The sequence below is a fragment of the Paramisgurnus dabryanus genome, chromosome 12, assembly GCF_030506205.2.
Source record: "Paramisgurnus dabryanus chromosome 12, PD_genome_1.1, whole genome shotgun sequence".
Taxonomy (NCBI): Eukaryota; Metazoa; Chordata; class Actinopteri; order Cypriniformes; family Cobitidae; genus Paramisgurnus; species Paramisgurnus dabryanus.
Genome location: NC_133348.1, coordinates 8,064,081 through 8,085,895, shown reverse-complemented (window position 1 = coordinate 8,085,895; position 21,815 = coordinate 8,064,081). Strand labels below are relative to the sequence as shown.

General features: G+C 37.6%; 2 protein-coding genes across 2 annotated transcripts; both read left to right on the top strand.

The window, feature by feature from the left end:
* The first annotated feature begins 5,078 nt into the window (after positions 1-5,078).
* LOC135737890 (trace amine-associated receptor 4-like) lies at positions 5,079-6,089 on the top strand. Its single transcript, XM_065255754.1, has one exon. It carries the CDS (start codon positions 5,079-5,081, stop codon positions 6,087-6,089), a length of 1,011 nt encoding a protein of 336 aa, XP_065111826.1.
* Positions 6,090-9,720: 3,631 nt separating this feature from the next.
* On the top strand, positions 9,721-10,740 carry LOC135737889 (trace amine-associated receptor 4-like). Its single transcript, XM_065255753.2, has one exon. The coding sequence runs from the start codon at positions 9,721-9,723 to the stop codon at positions 10,738-10,740; it is 1,020 nt and encodes a 339-aa protein (XP_065111825.1).
* The last annotated feature ends 11,075 nt before the right edge of the window (positions 10,741-21,815 follow it).

The following is a 21,815-nucleotide window of genomic DNA, read 5'->3' as shown; positions in this document are numbered from 1 at the left end:
GACAGCCTTCGTCACAGCCCGGTGATGTCATTTGCCTTCAGATACGGCCTTGGAAGGCCACAGCCCCTGAATTGGGATGCACCCAGTATGTCAGTTTAAAGGGCGATTTATAGTCGTGCATAGGTCCGTAGCCTGTGCATAGCTCTGCGTAGCCTGACGCGCACCTCACAAAATTTTTAACAGCACATCAGATCTACTGACGCGCGTCTATCTACAGCGCGTCAGATTGGTCCACCAGAACCCCTCCCGTCAGGTAAAAAAAACTGTGTCATAGGTATTTCCGTTTGTGACGGTGAAAACAAAAATGAGCCAAGTTGAGGAGTGATTTAACTCAAATTGGATCAAAAGTCGATGTTTATTTACTTCCATCATTACTGGTCTTCTCAAATTATACACAACAAGTTGCTGTTTCTTCTTCGTTTGTGGGTTAACTTGCTTAGCTTCTTCTTCTGTGACTTCTTTTGCTGCTAAAATATTTAATTTTAGAGAAAATTCACATGGTAGGCTAATAGATACTTTAAACAGTATTACACTGAAAATCATCTTGGCCATATGCTGGTGAGACATGAAAACACATAAGCCATCTGAATGGAGAGCAGTCATGCCCATTAGAGTTTTACCAGTGGCTAAACCTGCACACAGGAAATAAAATTGCACAGTTTCATTAAAGTGAAGTGTGTATAAATAACTTAATAAATAACTTTGTTCACATATATGATACATAATCTATAGGAAAAGGTCCATTGTTTGGAGTCATGTTTTGGTGATTCACTTAAACATCTGATAACTAGTCCACTCAAAGCTGATATTATTTCGTACTTAAATGTCAATACAGGCACGTTTAATGTAAATTAAACAATAATGTGTTTAAGCATGTTGAATAGAATTAAACATAAATTCTAACTTTTAGTAAATCTTGTAAATATGTTTATTCATACTGTAGGATCCAGTAGATTACTAGCAATTTAAATGAAAACAGCTTTTCAATCTCTTAACATTGTCTGTTGTGGTATGGTTTCACTGACCTTTTTGGGCATATTTTAATGTTACTTATACACTGTAAAATTAGGATTCTGAATTTAGAATCATTTTTAGAATCAATGGTTGTGTTGTGCACTAGAACTATTTATTTTGGAGTGAAAATATTGTAGACATAAATTTGTTTTGCATTTCAGTTATTATACTTCACAGTAATATTGTGTTTAATAAAAATTGGAGGAAACTTTAACAGTTTACTTGAAGTGTACTTTTGATTTATAATTAATGATTTTGTTTTATTTACAGATTGTACTGAATTATATTTAGATATTTTTAGATTGTAACAAAAGTTTAAGATGTTTTAAGATACATTTCTTGGGAATTCATACTTTTTCATCCAAATTAAAATGTTATTTTACAAATGTTAGCATGCATTTATTGAATGTATTTGACTGTAAAAAAATTTTTTTAATTTAGTACATATCTGTGAAATAGTAGCATTTTCCCTCAAATCAGAAAACTTATTGTATTGTTTTGTAATTTAGCTTATTTAAATTAGATAATTAACGTTGTGACATGATGACACAAGATACATGTTTTACCACTCATTATATTGTGACTTATATTTGAGTTTAAATTAGTTTTACGTGTTTTCTTAGCCATTTTATCCTTTTGCTATTTTATGTGTGTATGTCTTTTATTTTGCTTCATCTGCCTGTCATGTGAGGGGTCACATGACATGGAACTTTGTATAAAAGGAAGGAGCAGGAGCACATGGTTAGCTGACGCTATAGCTAAAACAAGCGGTTGCTGGGTTGTGGAGTTTGTGTATTTGGGCTTACCTGTCCAGTTACGTTTTATGGACTTTGGATATCACTTTCTTGGATTTTATATACACAGTGGAAACTTTGCACATTTGGACTTTTAACACGCTTGGACTTGTTTTTTTGGATTTGTTTTTTGTATTTCCTTCTTTTAACAGTCTTGAGTTTTTAAATAATTGTAACTCAACCTTTTAAGGCTGGCCGTTACAACTTTATTTTAACATTGATGAATGTTTACAGAAAATAACTAACCAATCAAATGCTGTAGGGAAAACCACAATGAACTATATATTAAAAACATATAATCTCTGCTTAGTTACTTGTCAATGACTGCCAGTAAATTACTGTGGAAAAAAATCACAGTAGTTACCTGGCAGCCATTGACAATAGTAATTTACTGTAGAAAAGAAATCACAGTAGTTAACTGGCAGCCATTGACAAGTAACTTACTGTGGAAAAGAAATCACAGTATTTAACTGGCAGCCATTGATAAGTAACTTACTGTACGGAAAAATCACAGTAGTTAACTGGCAGCAATTGACAAGTAACTTACTGTACGGAAAAATCACAGTAGTTAACTGGCAGCCATTGACAAGTAACTTACTGTACGGAAAAATCACAGTAGTTAACTGGCAGCCATTGACAAGTAACTTACAGTACGGCAAAATCACAGTATTTAACTGGCAGCAATTGACAAGTAACTTACTATAGAAAAAAAACACAGTAGTTAACTGGCAGCAATTGACAAGTAACTTACTGTGCTTTTTCTAAAGTAAGTTACTTGTCAATTGCTGCCAGTTAATTACTGTGAATTTCACAATATGTTTTTTACAGTGCACTTTTAGCGAAGAAAAACATCCACAGGTTGAGAATCCGGGACACCATAACAGTTTTTTCCAGACTTGCAGTTTATGGCGGCACATTCGCGATGTTCACGTCCGCATTATATATGCTTAAATGCAACTTGAATGAGGCTCAGCGAAGCGCCGTCGACTGACGCCACGGGTCGGGTGTTTGAACAGAAACTGTCATGTGAGACAGAGGTAGTTATAAACGCGATGTGCAAACGTCTATTTGTGATGGCCAATTTTAATTTTGTGGCAGACTGAGAAATAAATGAATGTATGGGAATGTACAACAACGCTCTCACTTGTATGATGTCACAGCAGTAGGCAGCGTAAATATAACGACACGCCTATAATCCCTCCCACTCCGAAGTGATACTAAACTCGATGGAAAAGCTAACCACGCAAAATTGAGGTGAGCTGACCCGACCCAAACTAAACTAAACCGTGGAGTACTATGCAATGGAAAAGCACCAATAGAGCAGTGTTCTTCACTCCCAATCCTGGAGAGCCGGTGACCTGCAGAGTTCAGCTCCAACCTTAAACAAACACACCTGCAAGCTAATCAATGTCTTCATGATCACTAAATCACAGGTAGGTGTGTTTGATTAAGGTTGGAGCTAAACTCTGCAGGACACCGGCTCTCCAGTGTTAGGAGTGAAGAACTCTGCCTTAAAGAACCTTGTCTTAGGTCGTCTGAAGGACCGCAGGCAGATGGCACTTTTCAAGCATACTGGTAAGTTTACATGCTAATTTTACTTCCATAACTGTAAGAAAACGACTTTTAAAGGTTTTAATACCAAAAAAGAAAAATTTAAACACAAATGAAAACAAAGATTTTTATATCAATCTTAAAGGCTCTCTAAGCGAATCTGCGAGACGTTAGTTATTGTTGACGTTTGAACTGTTTTCAAACAGACGGAGCGTAGCTAACTCCTCCCCCTCCTGCGCTTTCATGAACGCGCCCACCCCCAAATCCTTTTTGTCGTTTATTGGCTGGAATACTTTGTTTTGTTTTGTGATGCTAGGTTTGGCCACTATGTTGATATTGCCGTTTGTGAAGCCTGGGCTGTCTACAGAGATCGCGTTTTTTTACAGTTTGATCAGTGGACAGGCAGCAAGCAGATAGTGAGGAGATGTTTCCGGTATGTAACAACAAATGTTTTATGGTCTAAAACGCTTCAATTCGCTTAGAGCACCTTTAAACTTGTGGTCTTCTTCCTCCGCTTAGTTTTTCAGTTAGCAAATTCTGCCAAAATAGGGAATAGGGATGGCGACAGCGCAACTGGCTTTTAAAGGGGATGAGAGATGAGACTCTTATTGGTTTATTGCACATTATGCCCAAAACACAGCTATTACTCATTACAAGAATACGAACAACGCTTTTAGAATGTGTGCTTGGCACACAAACCATTTTCCCATTGTTAAATTAGCACAAGTGGCATCGGACACGCCCGTTTAGACCATACGCTTTAGACAATGCGCTTAGATCATTAAAATAAGACCCTTACAGGCTTTTGTTCTTATTAAACAGTGATAAATTGAAGCTGACGTAGTTGTAGTTGTGGCACTGCTATGTTCCATTCGTGACAATTATGCTCTCCACTTCTGTTGGCATCTCACAACACTTGCTACAAGAACACCACCAATTTTAAAGATATCTCTGTTTCTCTGAGGCTTCCTCCATCACTCTGAGTTCTTGATCTGTGTATTCTGCTTAGTCTAGCGACCAATCGAAATTCAACCTTGCCTCACAGACCACTGTTGGAAGGCAATAAACTAGGCAAATGTGATTTTTAAATAACACATTTTCTTATTAAAATCCCATTCAACATAAATAGTAAAATGTTGGGACGGGACAGTGCCGGACAACCCCCGTGGCGTCGGCCCTGGTGTTGACACATATATTAATAATGTCTTCATTTTAATGTAGGGTTATACACTCTACAAATTTAACTTAATTTTTCTTGTTAAATATTTTGGGGTTTTAATGCCTTAATATTTAGATATTATATAACTAACTTTATACAAAGAGTGAGGATATGCCATTTTACTAAATGCTTTGACCTCGTCCTCTTTCTTGCTTGCATCCTAGCAGGGTGGAGCTAAGACGCGTGGAAAGGAATTGAGAAAGGAAATGAGAATGCAAAAATAAGAACTGAGAAGCACGAATAATGTTTGTGTATCAGTTAGTTACGTATACAGCTGGGGAGGGGTTAAGTCCTGACCTGAACTGTATTTATGAACACATCAAAGCTATATTACGTTCATTTTGGAGGAGTTAGATTGAATGGGCATGTATTGTATTTATGTTCATGTTTCTTTATATATTTACCTTAACCATTTCGTAATTTCTAAAATGAATTTTTTAAAATTGTGGGCGATAATTGTCTGTCTGTTTACAATTACAAAGGAAGTCCTGTCAGACGCAATGTCTTTAAATGAGACTGAGAATATTTTCCTGTGTTTTCCTTTACATCAAAACTCATGTCCTAGAGCTCATCGTCTCACTGTAGTTAAAGTGGCAATGTACGCTGTAATGTTACTCATAATCCTCATGACAGTTTTTGGGAATCTGCTGATCATCATCTCCATCTCTCACTTCAAACAGCTTCAGTCTCCAACTCATCTGATCGTTCAGTCATTGGCTGTGTGTGACTGTCTGCTGGGTTCACTGGTGATGCCCTACAGTATGGTGCGAGCGGCCGAGGGCTGCTGGTTTTTGGGAGATGTTTTTTGTAAAGTTCATTCTAGCTTGGACATGACCCTCTGTATCTCTTCTTTAATACATCTTAGTTTAATATCTATTGATAGAAACTGGGCCATCTGTGACCCTCTGAAGTACAGAATGAGGGTCACAAACAACACTGTGATTGTATTAATCACCTTCACATGGATCTTTTCATTTGTGTACAGCTTTAGCATTGTGTTTTCAGGGGTGAATGCTATTGGTCTTGAAGCTTTTATATTACAGATGTCTTGTTTTGGTGGCTGTGTTCTGTTTTTAAACAAAGAATGGGCACTAACTTGTGTAATATTGGCATTTATTATTCCAGGAACTATAATGAGCTCTCTGTATATCACCATATTCACTGTTGTGAAAAAACATGCAAAGGTTTTGTCAGAGAAAGTGTCCACAGGCGTTAACAGTCAAAGCTCTGCACACAGAGAAAGAAAAGCAGCTAAAACTCTGGCTCTTGTTATGGGCGTTTTCTTTATCTGCTGGCTGCCTTTTTCTATTGCCACTGCTGTTTTTCCTTTTTTTAATTTTATGACCCCAGCTGATGTTTTTCAGGCTTTACTTTGGTTTGCATATTTTAACTCTGCTTGTAATCCTTTGATCTATGGATTTTTCTATCCTTGCTTTCAGAAGGCCTTTAAGACTCTTATATTCACTTATATCTGTGGATTCAATCATTCACATACTCTGACATTTGAATGAATACAGTTTCTGATAATCAATGACTGAATAAATACTGTGAAGCTGATTGTGTTGAGGTAATACATTCCTTTGAACAAAGTTTACATTTAGTTTTACATGCTTTAGTTTATTTATGAATAAATATTATGCTTATTTGGCATTATTGCAAACATAGAGTAAATATTTGATATAGTTTAAAAAACAAAGCAGCCTGCAGGCCTGTATTGATCTCAATGAGAACATAATACTAATCATATTAAATCAGTTATTATAATAACATAACAGGAGTTAAACAACAAAATGAACAAAAAGTGTCAAACATTGTTAGATCTGATATGTATTTTTTATGTGTTGTGTAGCTTTTCACTGTCTGAATTATTACCGTATTAAAGTCAACCATTTAAAAGGATTTATATCGCTGGTTGACATAAATGATATTCACTAGATTTTACTGTCTACTCACACCGACGTCTCAGCTAGCGGCAGAGACCCCTGTCACTCCGCCGCAGCCGACAGAGCCTGCGCAGCCGCCGCAGCCGACAGAGCCTGCGCAGCCGCCGCAGCCGACAGAGCCTGCGCAGCCGACGCAGCCGACAGAGCCTGCGCAGCCGCCGCAGCCGACAGAGCCTGCGCAGCCTGCGCAGCCGACAGAGCCTGCGCAGCCGCCGCAGCCGACAGAGCCTGCGCAGCCGACACAGCCGACAGAGCCTGCGCAGCCCGCGCATCTCCAACCAGCTGCAGCCTCCTCTGTCTCGGCTCTCCAGCCGGCCGCAGCACCTCCTGTGTTAGTCCCTGTTCCCCTTCAACCCTCTAGTCCTGCCCTGTCCCCTTCTGTTATGCCACCCTCTGTTGTTCACCCCAAGAACCATGTCAAGCTTCCCAGGTCTTCCACAAGACCTCCTCGGACTTCCTCTGCTTCACCCAGGACTCCTTCGCCACCACCTTTGAACTCTTTTGTTCCCCCACCCCCCCCTCCCTTGTTTGTTTTTTTTATTGTCTCACCCCAATCCTGTCATTGTTATTGCTTTGTTGCCTTTGTTAGTGTTTGTAATGTTCTCATGGTTTTTGTCTTGTATTCAGTCTATTATGTCCCGTGTTTAGTGTTCCCCCTGAGGAGCGTCTGGTAGCCGCTCCTTAAGGGGAGGGTACTGTCAGGATCCGTCAGAATCATGTCTTTTATATCTAGTCTTTGTGTGCGGGGTCCTGGCAGTACCATGTTCTATGTGGGAAATGTGTGGTTTTAGTGGTGTATTACTTTGACCACGCATTTCCCGGGTCTCGTCACTTTTTCCCCGATCCCTTACTTGTAATGATTTCCAGGTGTATGTAATTTATTTTGTCCCTATTTAAAGTCCTTGTGTTTGATGTTCTTTGCTGGTGCGTTGTATTTCTTGTTGAGAGTTTCCTGTGCTGAGTGTATCCTGTCTAGTTTATTGTTACTTAGTAGAGTTTGTTTGTAAGTCTTTCTAGTTTAGTAGTGTTTTTGTTATCTTGTAATTGTGATGTTTTACCCCCCCCGTGGGTTTTGTTTTTTCTGTTTTTGTCTCTTTATTAAAGTCATCAGTGTTTTTTTGTTACATCCGTCTGCGCTTGGGTTCTTGTCTTGCCTAACCCTGACAGACGTAGTGTCCATGACGTCATCCATAGGTCGTTTTTGAAGCTTAAAATAGGTGGTGTCTGCCATCCCATCTTGCCTGTGCATTACTTGTGGATATCCAAAAATAGGTAAAGAGTCTTGACATTTGTTCCTATGTAAAACTAGACTCTTCTGTAGTTACATTGTGTACTAAGACCGACGGAAAATGAAAAGTTGTGATTTTCTAGGCAGATATGGTTAGGATTATTCTGACGTAATAATCAAGGACTTTGCTGCTGTACCATAGCTGCAGGAGGCGCAATGATGTTACGCAATGCCCGAAAATAGTCTCCTTGGTAAGTTTCAATAGCAGGGGACTATTTTCAGGCGCTGCGTAATATCATTGCAATATCATATAGTCAACTTCGTGTTCACATGTGGTCCAGATCGCTGTAATCTGACGTTAGCACAATTTTCGTATTTTTTGGTTTGAAGGTCCCGTTTTTCCTGTGTTTTTTAAGCTATGATTGTGTTCATGGTGCGCAATATAACATGTGCAGCCTCGGACGTGAGACTGCATAAACGTCATTGTAACTTTGAAGCATTAAATCTTCAAAATATACGGTCATGCGGCACATCGTTTGAAAGCTTAGACTCTCAGGATTCCATTAAAGGGACACAAGGCAGCATTTTTATGTTAATAAATCATCTTCGTAAGTGGGTATAGTTAAATGACTCATTACATGACGACTCTTTTGCCCGCCTCTACCGTCTGTAGGAAGAATACCCCACTTGCAAGTTCGCTGTATCCGACCCGGTGTCCTTCAGTCTCGTAAAGTCTCAGATATAGAAAGCATTTACTCCCAGACACTAGGGGGAGCTAGTAGAGAAATAATACTAATATATTAGTTACCTCAACCCGAGCGGCGGTGATTTAGGTTATTTACTTACCTTCCAAATCTTCCCTTTATCCGCTTCGGTAAAATTGCCAAAACAAATTGTTCATAAATCCCCAAAAGTCCAAGGAAATGGAATATCCAAGCCTCTTTCTTACTCTGCATAAGTTGCACGATACATAAACATTCTTGCCTTTTACCTCAACGATAGAAAAGTAGTGCTTATTATGTTTTGGTTTGAATTAAAAAGTTAAAATCAATAATCACAATTAAGTAATTGTGTTCTTCTATTTAGAAAATCTAGGGTGACAACTTCTTGCCACAAGTGAACATTCTCTTTTCAACAGTCTACAACTCTGTAATCAGAAAAGATATGAAAATGTAATGAATACAACATATGTGCCCAAGACTTCCTTCTTTCATTTGGTATAAGGTTTATACTATTGTGATGGTGCTCAGTAAATGTTAGACAGTGTGAAAATGTGACAACTTACCCCGCTCTCCCCTACCGCAAGGATGCGAGGATCTAGAAAAAAAACGCATACCTATATATATATTAGCACAACACTGCTTATTTGGAGTTCAGACCCAAAGGGTAGTGGCAGTTGCTGTTTAATTTCTTTCTTTTCTAATAAATTTTTGAATGTCCATGGTGAAATTATTTAATGCAATATACAACCTTGAAATTATGGGATGTTCTTAGCCTTCGCCATTTCACTTAATGCTTTGACCTCGTCCTCTTTCTTGCTTGCATCCTAGCAGGGTGGAGCTAAGACACGTGGAAAGGAATTGAGAAAAGGAAATGAGGATTTACAAATAAGAATTGAGAAGCATGAACAATGTTTGTGTATCAGTTAGTTACGTATACAGCTGGGGAGGGGTTTAGACCTGACCTGATCTGTATATATGAACACATCCGAGCCATATCAAGTTTATTTGAGAAGTTAGATTGAATAGACATGTACTGTTTTTATGTTCATGTTTCTTGAGATATTTGCCTTAACCATGTTGTAATATTTAAAATGATTTTGTTTAAACTTTGGGTTATAATTGTGTGTCTGTATACAATTACAAAGGAAGTCCTCTAACTCACAATGTTTTTCAATGAAACAGTTTACAGTTTGATCAATACTTGTTTGTCTTTTTACTTTTACAACTGATGTATTGAGTTTTGGATGCAATGTCTTCTAATGAGACTGAGAATATTCTCCTGTGTTATTCTTTACATCCAGACTCTTGTCCTAGAGCTCATCATCTTACTGTAGTTAAAGTGGCAATGTACGCTGTAATGTTACTCATAATCCTCATGACAGTTTTTGGGAATCTGCTGATCATCATCTCCATCTCTCACTTCAAACAGCTTCAGTCTCCAACTCATCTGATCGTTCAGTCATTGGCTGTGTGTGACTGTCTGCTGGGTTCACTGGTGATGCCCTACAGTATGGTGCGATCTGTCGAGGGCTGCTGGTTTTTGGGAGATGTTATTTGTAAAGTTCATTCTAGCTTGGACATGACCCTCTGTATTTGTTCTTTAATACATCTTAGTTTAATATCTATTGATAGATACTGGGCCATCTGTGACCCTCTGAAGTACAAAATGAGGATCACAAACAACACTGTGACTGTATTTATCACATTTACATGGATCTTTTCATTTGTGTATTGCTTTAGCATTGTGTTTTCAGGGGTGAATGTTGTTGGTATGGAAGCTTTTATATTACAGATATCTTGTTTTGGTGGCTGTGTTCTGTTTTTAAACAAAGAATGGGGACTAATTAGTGTAATTTTGTTATTTATTATTCCAGGAACTATAATGAGCTCTCTGTATATCATCATATTCAATGTTGTGAAAAAACACGCAAAGGTTTTGTCAGAGAAAGTGTCTGTGACCACCACAGGTGTTAACAGTCAAAGCTCTGCACACAGAGAAAGAAAAGCAGCTAAAACTCTGGCTCTTGTTATGGGCGTTTTCTTTCTCTGCTGGCTGCCATGTTCTATTGTCAATGCTGTCGACCCTTTCCTTAATTTTGTGACTCCAGGTGTTGTTTTTGAGGCTTTAATTTGGTTTGCATATTTTAACTCAGCTTGTAATCCTTTGATTTATGGGTTTTTTTATCCTCGCTTTCAGAAGGCCTTTAAGACTCTCATATTCACATATATCTGTGGATTTAATCATTCACATACTCTGACATTTGAATGAATACAGTTTCTGATAATCAATGACTGAATAAATATTGTGAAGCTGATTGTGTTGAGGTAATACATTCCTTAGAATAAAGTTTATATTGTAAGGTTTCATATTTTTAAGTAGTTTCAGATTCTATAGTTTATGTATTAAAAAATATTTTGCTTATTCAACATTATTGCAAACATACAGTAAATATTTGATACAGTCTAAAAAACAAAGCAGCCTGCAGGCCTGTAATGATCTCAGTGAGAACATCATACATATTAAATCAGTTATTATAATCAACAGGAGTTAAACAACACAATGAACAAAAATAGTCAAGGATTGTTACATCTGATATGTATTTGTATGTGTTTTGTAGCTTTCCACTGTCTGAATTATTACCATATTGAAATCAACCTCACAAAAGGATTTATGTCACTGGTTGACATAAATAATATTCACTAGATTTTACTGTCTGCACATCATCACAAGCCATTTTTTCGTTATTGAGATATTTTCTTCAAGTATTTCTAAAAGTGACTTTGGTATTAAAAGCTAAATATGGTAGAGTAAGGCCAGATGATGGCTTATATATGATTTAATTCTGACATATCAGGTGTTTGCATCATAATGCCCAGACTGTTCTGTGGTCTGATAACTGCACCATAGTAAACACACTGTAAAGCCAGTTCATAAATGTAAATTTTAAGTGATTCAAGGTTATTTAAGGAAGTTTAAAGCATTTAGGGTTAAACACTAAGATCCTCCATGCTTGGACAAACATGGTTGTTCTGATGCAAGATGTGACAGCAAATCTATGACACCTTGATAAGTGACTGTCAACAATAAGAGGTGAAGACCTTTGAGAGGTAAATGTTGTTAAAAGTGAGAAATTATAATAAGACCCCTGGGTGCTGCAGTGTGTTTGTGTGAAACACAGATATTACATCATAACTAAGCATAACTGTGAGTGTGAGTGTATTCTGGTAAAGTTAGGAATATTATACATTTATGACCTTGTGGGGATATTTTACCCACAATTCTTACCAAAAACAACACATACCAAAAAACATTGCGAGAGAAGAGTAGGCCGAGAACCGAGTAGGCACTTAATTAGTAAGTATCTCGGCACAGAGCTCTCCCAATTTCGTTATGACAGATAAGGCAAAAACTTTTTTGAGAAGACAACATTTATGTTTTACCCTTTGTTAGTCATTTATTAACATTAATGTTAAACTCCCTATGTTGTAAGGAATTGGGAACCGGGAGGCCACTAATCGTCTCATTTTAGATTTTAATGTTTAAAGAAGGACTGGAACCTCGAAAGTGTCAGAAGGACCAGACACAGCCTCCATATCATCTAACTAAACATTTGATAAACACTCTACATGATTTCAGTAGGACAATGGTCATACCAAGACCCGTGAGCATCTATGCCACTCATCCCAAACGTTGCTTGTGTTTGGGGGTGCTATTCAGCTTCATGACCATGCCCAAGCCTGTTAACATCAGAGCCTTTTCATTTTCACCAGGTTTGACGAAATATGCATATCGCTTTTTGAGCATCTTAATTGCTATAAAAACAAGTGAAAAGGGCCAGAATGACAGCAATGATGAGCCCAAGCACTCCGGAGCGATCGCTTCATGGTGACACTTTATAAAAACCCTGGATGATGGGCATATAGATTTAAGTAGGAAGAATTTGAGGATCATTTTGAAGTAAGTTGTAAGTGAGACACATCCTGCTGCCAGTTGGTGGCGCTGTACTGTGTCCCACAATAACCACATCTACCTATGTGATTGGACCTCATAATCAAACATACAGTTTAAGTTTGATCTAAATCACTTGATGCAGGCAGAACATATGAGACGCACTATTTCTCTTTCTCCGCATACATGTATTGCCTCCCTATGGCAACATCATTCAAAATCTCAAAAAATCTTTTCGAAATTGTTTATCATCTTTAACATCTTGTTGGCCAAGTTTAAGGTGACCAGATTTTTCAAATGAAAAGTGGGGACGTTTCCTAGTTCAATGGTCAAAATATCATTGAAATCTTATTAGTTATTATCTATGTATTAAAAAAGGGGACAAAACCTTTTTGAATGTTTTTGTCTTTTTATTGTTGTGGGATTGTGGAGAAACAGGACTTTCCCCAGAAAATGGGTTACCTTACCATATGACCCGATTTCATGTTTCTCTTTGTATTTAGAGTGTTAAAAGCTGTTTGTGAACAAACAAGATCTATAAAGTTGCGAAGGTTAAACTTTCAAACCCAAAGAGATCTTCTTTTTAAATGTGAAGCCTCATCCACTCCTTCCTAAAACAGCTTGTTTAAACACAACCCTGCTGTTGGATGTCATAATTCAGGAAACATTTGTATAACACTGCCCTAATGTATACGCAAAGAAAGGTGTAACTTTCATTCATGCTGTAGTATTGTAGCCACCGCTATGTCGTGGAGACAACTTAAATGTTCAATTGTGTGCTGCACATGGAAGAGTACAGGACTGGATGTGCACAAAGGCTTCGTCTAAAATGTGAAGCAATTCCAACTTTGCAAGTACAGTCTGGCTCTTCTGATTCACAGCCTGTAAGTCGCCTATGTTTTTATATTACAGAATTTCTTACTGACGATTCAAACTTTTCATTTAACTTTTGAACAGTGTAGAGTAGCACTTGTTGTTTGTCATTTCTATGATCACAAATGCAGACATGGTTTTATGTTTTAGTATTCTTACCTTACCGATCTAAATCACGGTGGTAAAGTTGATCGATCAGCTTAAGTCATTTGGATCAGATTCAGGCTCATATTGATAAGGTTGTAAAGACGATGTATCTCCTTTCACCAGCGTTGCCAAAAGTAGCCTTTCGATTAAGCTACTTTTAAACTGTTTCTACAGGTTGATGTTTTTCTTCAGGTTTGAGATGGAAGGATTTTGTATTAATTGTTGTTATTTGGGCTGTGAATAGTTATTGGGCTGCTTTTGGACAAATTCCGGATGGTTATTGGACTTTTTTTGATAGGCGGATTTCCATCCCTGCTGAAAAACCAGCATACCAGCAAGACCAGCATATGTTGTGTTTTGGTGCTGGTTTGCTATTGAACACCAGCTAAACCAGCATTAGCACCAGCATTAGCACCAGCTAAACCAGCACCAAACCAGCATTAGCACCAGCATCCCATGCTGGTCATAACCAGCAAGACCAGCATATGTTGTGTTTTGGTGCTGGTATGTTGGTGACCACCAGCTAAACCAGCATCAAACCAGCATAATTCCCATGCTGGTCCATGCTGGTTTGAGGCTGTTTTATTTCAGCAGGGATTTATGCACTGGAGATATTCTGCCAATCACAATACACTGGAAAGCTGGCCAATCGAAGCACACTGTGCTTTCTCAGAACATCGAGCTTTGTACAAATCAATGCTTTCAGAAAGGTGGGGCATAGAGGAGCTACAATAATGTATGGTATGTGGAAAATAATGAGTTTATTTACCACGCGAATACATTACATTACACTGAAAACACAAAATGATGAGCTTTTTAGCAACATAATATTAGCCCTTAAAAAGCAGTTTTCAAAAAAATTCAAAATGGCCAACCTTCTGGCAAAGCTCTTGAACGTCAGAATGAAAGTTGTTCACAACAATTTATGTACAAAGCTTTATACATGTTTGTACAACATATGCACAGTTTGTTGTCTTTTAGCTGGGTGCCTTTCTGGGCTTGACCCCTTGTGACTGTATGCTGGGTTGACTTGTGGTCCTAGAGCTCACAGTCTCACTCTAGTTAAAGTGGCAATATACGCTTTCATGTTACTCATGATCCTCATGACAATTTTTGGGAATCTGCTGATCATCATCTCCATCTCTCACTTCAAACAGCTTCAGTCTCCAACTCATCTGATCGTTCAGTCATTGGCTGTGTGTGACTGTCTGCTGGGTTCACTGGTGATGCCCTACAGTATGGTGCGATCTGTCGAGGGCTGCTGGTTTTTGGGAGATGATGTTTGTAAAGTGCATGCTAGTTTGGACATGACCTTCAGTATCTCATCTTTATTGCATCTTAGTTTAATATCTATTGATAGATACTGGGCCATCTGTGACCCTCTGAAGTACAAAATGAGGGTCACAAACAACACTGTGACTGTATTAATCACCTTTACATGGATCTTTTCATTTCTGTACAGCTTTTCTGTTGTGTTTTTAGGGGTGAATGCTGTTGGTCTGGAAGCTCTTATATTACAGGCGTCTTGTTTTGGTGGCTGTGGTGTGTTTTTTAACAAAGAATGGGGACTAATTTGTCTAATCTTGTTATTTATTATTCCAGGAGCTATAATGAGCTCTCTGTATATCATCATATTTAATGTTGTGAGAAAACATGCAAAGGTTTTGTCAGAGAAAGTGTCTGTGACCACCACAGGTGTTAAGAGTCAAAGCTCTGCACACAGAGAAAGAAAAGCAGCTAAAACTCTGGCTCTTGTTATGGGCGTTTTCTTTCTCTGCTGGCTGCCTTTTTTTATTACCATTGCTGTTGATCCTTTCATAAATTTTGTGACCCCAGCTGTTGTTTTTGAGGCTTTATTTTGGTTTGCATATTTTAACTCAACTTGTAATCCGTTGATCTATGGATTTTTCTATCCTCGCTTTCAGAAGGCCTTTAAGACTCTCATATTCACTTATATCTGTGGATTCAATCATTCACATACTCTGACATTTGAATGAATATGATTTCTGGTAGCCAATGACTGAATTGATATAGTGAAGCTGTTAGTGTTGATTTGATGTAAAAAAGTCTTTAGACTGTAAAAACAATTCGATAGAAATTACAATATTACTGGCAGCTGTTTGCCAGTAACTTACTGTAGATTTAAATGTATGTTATTTATTGCCAAGAGTTAAATGAACATTAAACATTAACATGTCTTTATCTATGCAAAATTAAACTAAAATAACAGCCTCATGCAAAGCATCCTGGGAACCAAAATCAAAGAAAAAAACTGAAAAAGGTTGATGAGGATTTCTGGTTCCCATATATTTTGCTCATTTGACATTATTGCAAACATACAGTAAATATTTGATACAGTTTAAAACACACAGAGCCTGCAGGCCTGTATTGATCTCAATGAGAACATTTATCTTAACCGTCTCATTTTCGAACCCATAATAATTAAATGCTCTCTTTCCTTAAATGTCTCTATGAGAGCAAATCTGATTCTGCAACAATCTGTTATTTTTATTCATGGAAAGTTTTTCAAGCTATTTAAGTATTTCTAATAGTGACTGTTAAAAGGTTAATATGGTAGAATAAAGCCAAATTATGGCTTATATATGATTTCAGTCTGACATATCAGGTGTTTGCAACATAAAACCCAGACTATGGTTCTGTGATCTGATAACTGTACCATAGTAAACACACTGTAAAACCAGTTCATAAATTTTCATTTTAAGTTATTTCAAAGTTATTTAGGACATTTTAAAGCATTTGGGGTTGAACAATAAGATCCTTCATGCTCCATCAAACAGGTTTGATCTGATGCAAGATGTGACAGCAAATCTATGAGACTTGGATAAGTGACTGTCAACAATGAGAGGTGAGGACCTTTGAGAGGTAAATGTTGTTAAAAGTGAGAAATTATAATAAGACTCCTGGGTGCTGCTGTATGTTTTTGTGATAAACACAGACATTACATCATGTGGATAATGGTGTGTGTGTGCGTGTGCACGCATGTGTGTGTGTGTGTGTGTTTGAATTAGTGGCATTTGTACAAATATTAAACACAGATCAAACACTGTGGTCAAGTATAAAGTATTAATTTACAATAAAAAAGGTTAAAACAAAAAAAGTCTTCATTGTGTATTTGGACTATGAGCAGATGATAAAATAACATGTCAACAAGGTTACCCACAGATCGGAAATACTTGTGGTGGTAGCCGGTGGAAAAGGCAATCATTACCCAGCGACAAAGAAATGGTCTTTTATATGTGACAAACAACTAGTAATGTGTAACTTACCCAATACATTTATATTAAATTCACATTGTATTTTATCATTCCAACCACCCAAAACTTTCTTTGCCATAAACAAAGCACCACAAAAACACTTACTGTTTATATGAAGCAGTACTTGTAAAGATGACATTTGAAAGAATTTATTAACATTTTGAGAGTTGTAGGAGACTCAAACTTAAAACTTGAATACAACAATATGTAAAGTATATAAATTATAGACATTGTAGGCCTATAAATTCTAAACGGGTATAGGGATTATATATGTGACTGGTGTTTACTTTATCTTAAATAGAGCAAACGCAGTTAAAATGCCTTTCTCTGTCTATTCCTCTCTTGCCGATTAAAAGAGCTTAATCCACTCATTATGTCAGATTCAGAAGTCTACTTGTTGTCCTAGTAACAGGTGATTCTACATTATATCTTTGCGTTTTTGTAGCTTGATTCAGCTTACATAATAAGGACAGTTTGCTCGTTTAAGCTGTAATTGTTAATTTATGCAATGGGCTTGACATTAGCATTACTTGTTTGTTACAATCTCTGCTTTCTGAGTAACCATGTTAGATATAAAAAGAGAGTTCAGTATATTATTAATATAAAAAATAGAAGAAAGTGTAGCGGATGGTCGTGACATTAAAAACAAGAGCCAGTTGTTGTCGCTAACGAAATTAGAGGCACGTTTGAAACCGCACATGCACTTTCTCTGATCGATTGATCGACTCGGGTTTTACACACAAAGTTAATTTGAAGTAATTAAACTGGGACTGACTTAGACCCGACTGACCATTTAAAGAAACATGGTGTCAGGATCTTGTCTTAGTTTCTAGTTCATTGTGACAGGGTTCTGACAGTACCATGTTTTGTGTGAAGGCACGTGACCTTGTTTATTAGGCCATGTGCTTTCCCTGTCTCGTCTCTGCCTTCAGAACTCTATTGGGTTGAGATCTGGTGACTGTGGGGGCCATTTTAGTACAGTGAACTCATTGTCATGTTCAAGAATACAATTTGAAATGATTCAAGCTTTGTGACATGGTGCATTATCCTGCTAGAAGTAGCCATCAGAGGATGGGTACATGCAGGGCCGGTTCTAGATATTTGGAGGCCCTAGGCAAAATTTATGTTGGAGGCCCCTCACACCCCTCTAATTTTCAGAATAATGTGAGAACGTGTTTTTCTACTGCATTAGAAATCAGATGAGCACTACTAATAAACATGTTTTTTCCCATTTTATCAACAAATTGATTAACTTTATGCTAAAATGTAATTAGAAATTATGCAAAACCACATGTGTTAAAAATTTTAAGGCAGTCACATTTATTAAAAACACCACCTTTTTGGGAAAACACAGGATAACAGTTTTGCTTTCTCCAAAGAGTAAAATTAAAAAGACAACAGTACATTGCAAAAACCCTAAATATAAAAAAATGACAGGTGAACACCTCCTAGAAAACTTTTATTGTTTTTTTTATTTTAACTTGGTATAAAGAAGAATTTCCCTCTTACTTAACCAATATACAGTATAGTCTATCAGACTATTGCAATAACTTTTTATAAACTACCTTAAATATCCATACAAATCAGCTGCCACTGGAAGTTAAACAGACAAATTACTTTCATGATTTGGAAACTAAAATAAAGTGTAGAGGACTTACAAGATATACAGACAGTTTACTTTAGGTAACGCCAGTTTTGTTTGCTGTTCGACTTTAAATACAAACTTTTTTAAATACAAACTTAATTCTTGCAGTGGCGGCGCCGCATAAAGTTGAACTCACCTTAAAACTTTATTTAATGCTGTCAGTAGTGATTGTCGGACCAGCGCACATGGACTTAACAGTTATGGAGGCCCCCTTCCAAGCTTGAGGCCCTAGGCATTTGCCTACTCTGCCTATAGCTAGCGCCAGCCCTGGGTACATGGTTGTCATAAAGGGATGGACATGGTCAGAAACAATGCTCAGGTAGGCCGTGGCATTTAAACAATGGCCAATTGGCACTAAGGGGCTTAAAGTGTGCCAAGAAAACATCCCCCACACCATTACACCACCACCACCAGCCTGCCAAAATCAGTATTATATCAGGTCAGTATTTAAAAGTAAATTCTTAATTTTACGCAAAATCTGATATCCGCTGTGTTATTCTGTCATCTTTTCTCCCTTTTTTCTCAAAACGTAATAAATGCCATTCCTCCTTTTCTGCATATTGCAATAAATCCGCTCCACATATTACAGCCCCCCATTCCACGCAATGTAAACAAACAATGGCGGCGCGTTGAGTACACGGAGTCCTAGTTTTCCTCATCTACTTTGTACTTCGTGATCAACAAACAAACAAAAACAAAATAATACTTTAATAGCATTGATAAACCTGTGGTGGTTTTCTGTGACGGTAAAGAAACGTAAGCCATCAACATCTAATAATTTACGCGAGAGGCACTCGGGAGCAGAGTTGGGTATAACGCGTTACTGTGTAACGCATTACTGTAATCTAATTACTTTTCTTGGTAACGCAGTAATGTAACGCTTTACATTTTAAATGAATGTAATTTGATTACAGTTACCAATTTTAATAAAAGTACGTTACTAGCGTTACATTAAAGTGTTGAAAAAATAATTAAAATCTATTTTAAAATGACGTTTTGCGCAGCAACGTCAGTTAATGAGCATGCGCACAGGGTCAGTTAACCAGCATGTGCTTTAATCACTTATCGGAGGACGCACGCTAAAATGGATGCAGAGTGTGGTGGTTGTTTCTTTAAATGGAAATACAGACATTATTTTGATTTCATTGAGCGTAAAAACAAAAATATTACTGTTAAATGCAAACTTTGTGCATTTCCTAAAGAGCTTTCTACTGCTCTTAACTCCACGAGCAATTTGTTTAAGCACTTAAGCAGAAAGCATTCGACAACAAAACTCGTAGCCAAGGATAATGATGCACGTGCCCAAGAAGAAAGCGGTTCAACCAAGCCTAAACAGGCTAAATTGGATTTTTCTTCAGGTTCGGGAAGGAAAGTAACTTCGGAACAAGTAAAGAGGGGTGTAGCAGCATACGTCGTGGAGGAAATGCTGCCCTTGTCCACTGTGGAATCACAGTCATTCCGAGATATACTTGCGATGATACCCGTGACGGACCGGTCTAATGTGACGCAGGACCGAAAGACATTTTCAAGGTACTTGGATAAATGTTATGCTGAGATGGAGCATGAACTTAAAAAAACATTTGAGCGTCTAGAGTATGTCTCCACAACCGCAGACATTTGGACTAGTAATAATAAAAGCTTCCTTGGGATGACCGCCCATTGGATTAATCCTGTGTCTTTTAGCCGTGAAAAAGCTGCTATAGCCTGTAAAAGAATTAAAGGAAGGCATACATATGATGTGATTGGAAGTGAAATTGAGCAGGTGCATTCAGCATTTGGGCTTTCAAGTAAAATCACAGCGACAGTCACAGACAACGGGTCAAATTTCCTAAAAGCGTTCAGAATGTATGCACCTACTGAAGAAACACAATCTGATTCTGAAGACGATTTTGATGATGATGAAGTGACATTCACAGATGTCGGCCAGGCTCTCTCCTCTGAGTCGGACGGACAATTTACTCTTCCCCCTCACCTGAGCTGTGCTTCCCACACGCTTAATTTAGTGTCGCGCAATGATATAGAAAAATGGCTAACAACTAAAAATGAGTCCAAAACTACATACAGAAGTGTCCTTGCAAAGTGCTCTGGTTTGTGGACTAAAGCAAGTCGCTCGACAGTGGCCTCAGAGCTAGTTGAGGATGTAATCAAAAGAAAGCTCATCGTTCCCACCGCAACTAGATGGAATTCATTTCATGATGCACTGTCACTTGTGTCTCAAATCGCACTTACAGATTTAAACACCCTTTGCAATCAAATGGGAATAAAATGCATCACAGAAAAGGAATATCTTTTCCTAAAGGAATATTGCGCAGTACTGAAGCCCCTCGCCACTGCCCTGGATATCTTACAAGGTGAAGATCACTGCTATTACGGCACCATCCTACCAACACTCGAAGTTCTCATGTCCAAAACCTTGGCACTTAAAAGTGGTCTTTCCGCTATGACATCTGGTCTGCCAGAAGCGATTGTACAGGTAAGTTTCTACATCACTTTTATTTGTTAACATTATTTAACTATGTCATTTATCATGCACTTACAATAAACAAAACGTGTACAACGTTAATTAATCATATGTTTTTTAACCAATTACCAAAACAACTTTGATTGTTATTGTTATATTTAACGAATTAATATTAACATTCTGTAACTTGAAGCCCTCACGATGTCTCCGTGAATGAATGTGCAGAAGATAGATAGATAGATAGATAGATAGATAGATAGATAGATAGATAGATAGATAGATAGATAGATAGATAGATAGATAGATAGATGTTTAACTTATTATAAAAGCAAATTGACTTGTATAGTTACAGGAATTGTGTTAGTTAATTTAAATTGTAATGCACAAATTGTTTTTTTATATATTTTATATCTGTATTTATATCTTTTATATCTTTATTGATTACCTTCTGTCTTTTATTCTTACAGGTCATACAAGCACGTTTCAGCTCTGTCTTGGACAGTAATGATGCACTTTTGGCAGCTGCCACTTTACCTCGTTTCAAGTTACGCTGGATTAAGGATGAGGGGAAAAAAAAACATGTGAAGTCATTGCTGGTTGCAGAATGTCAAGCTCAACGCTCTGAGGGCCCCACTGTGGAGCAGAAACCTTCTACCTCCAATGACAATGATTTTTTTATGTTTGAAGATGAGGATACGTCTTACTCTTATTCTTCAGAAACAGAAGTCATGGAGTATACCTGAAGTCTTCTGCATTAGAGCTAGACATTCTCAACAAATTCCCAAACATTAAAGGCATCTCCCTCAAATACAACACTGCAACACCATCAAGTGCTCCAGTTGAAAGACTTTTTAGTTTAGGGAGTCTCGTGCTGACCCCAAAGAGAAACAGACTTTCCAGCAAGCGATTTGAGAAACTACTTCTGATGAGATACAATCACTACTTTACTGACAAGTAAAAGATGAATTTATACCCCGAAGAAGTGTAGAAAAAG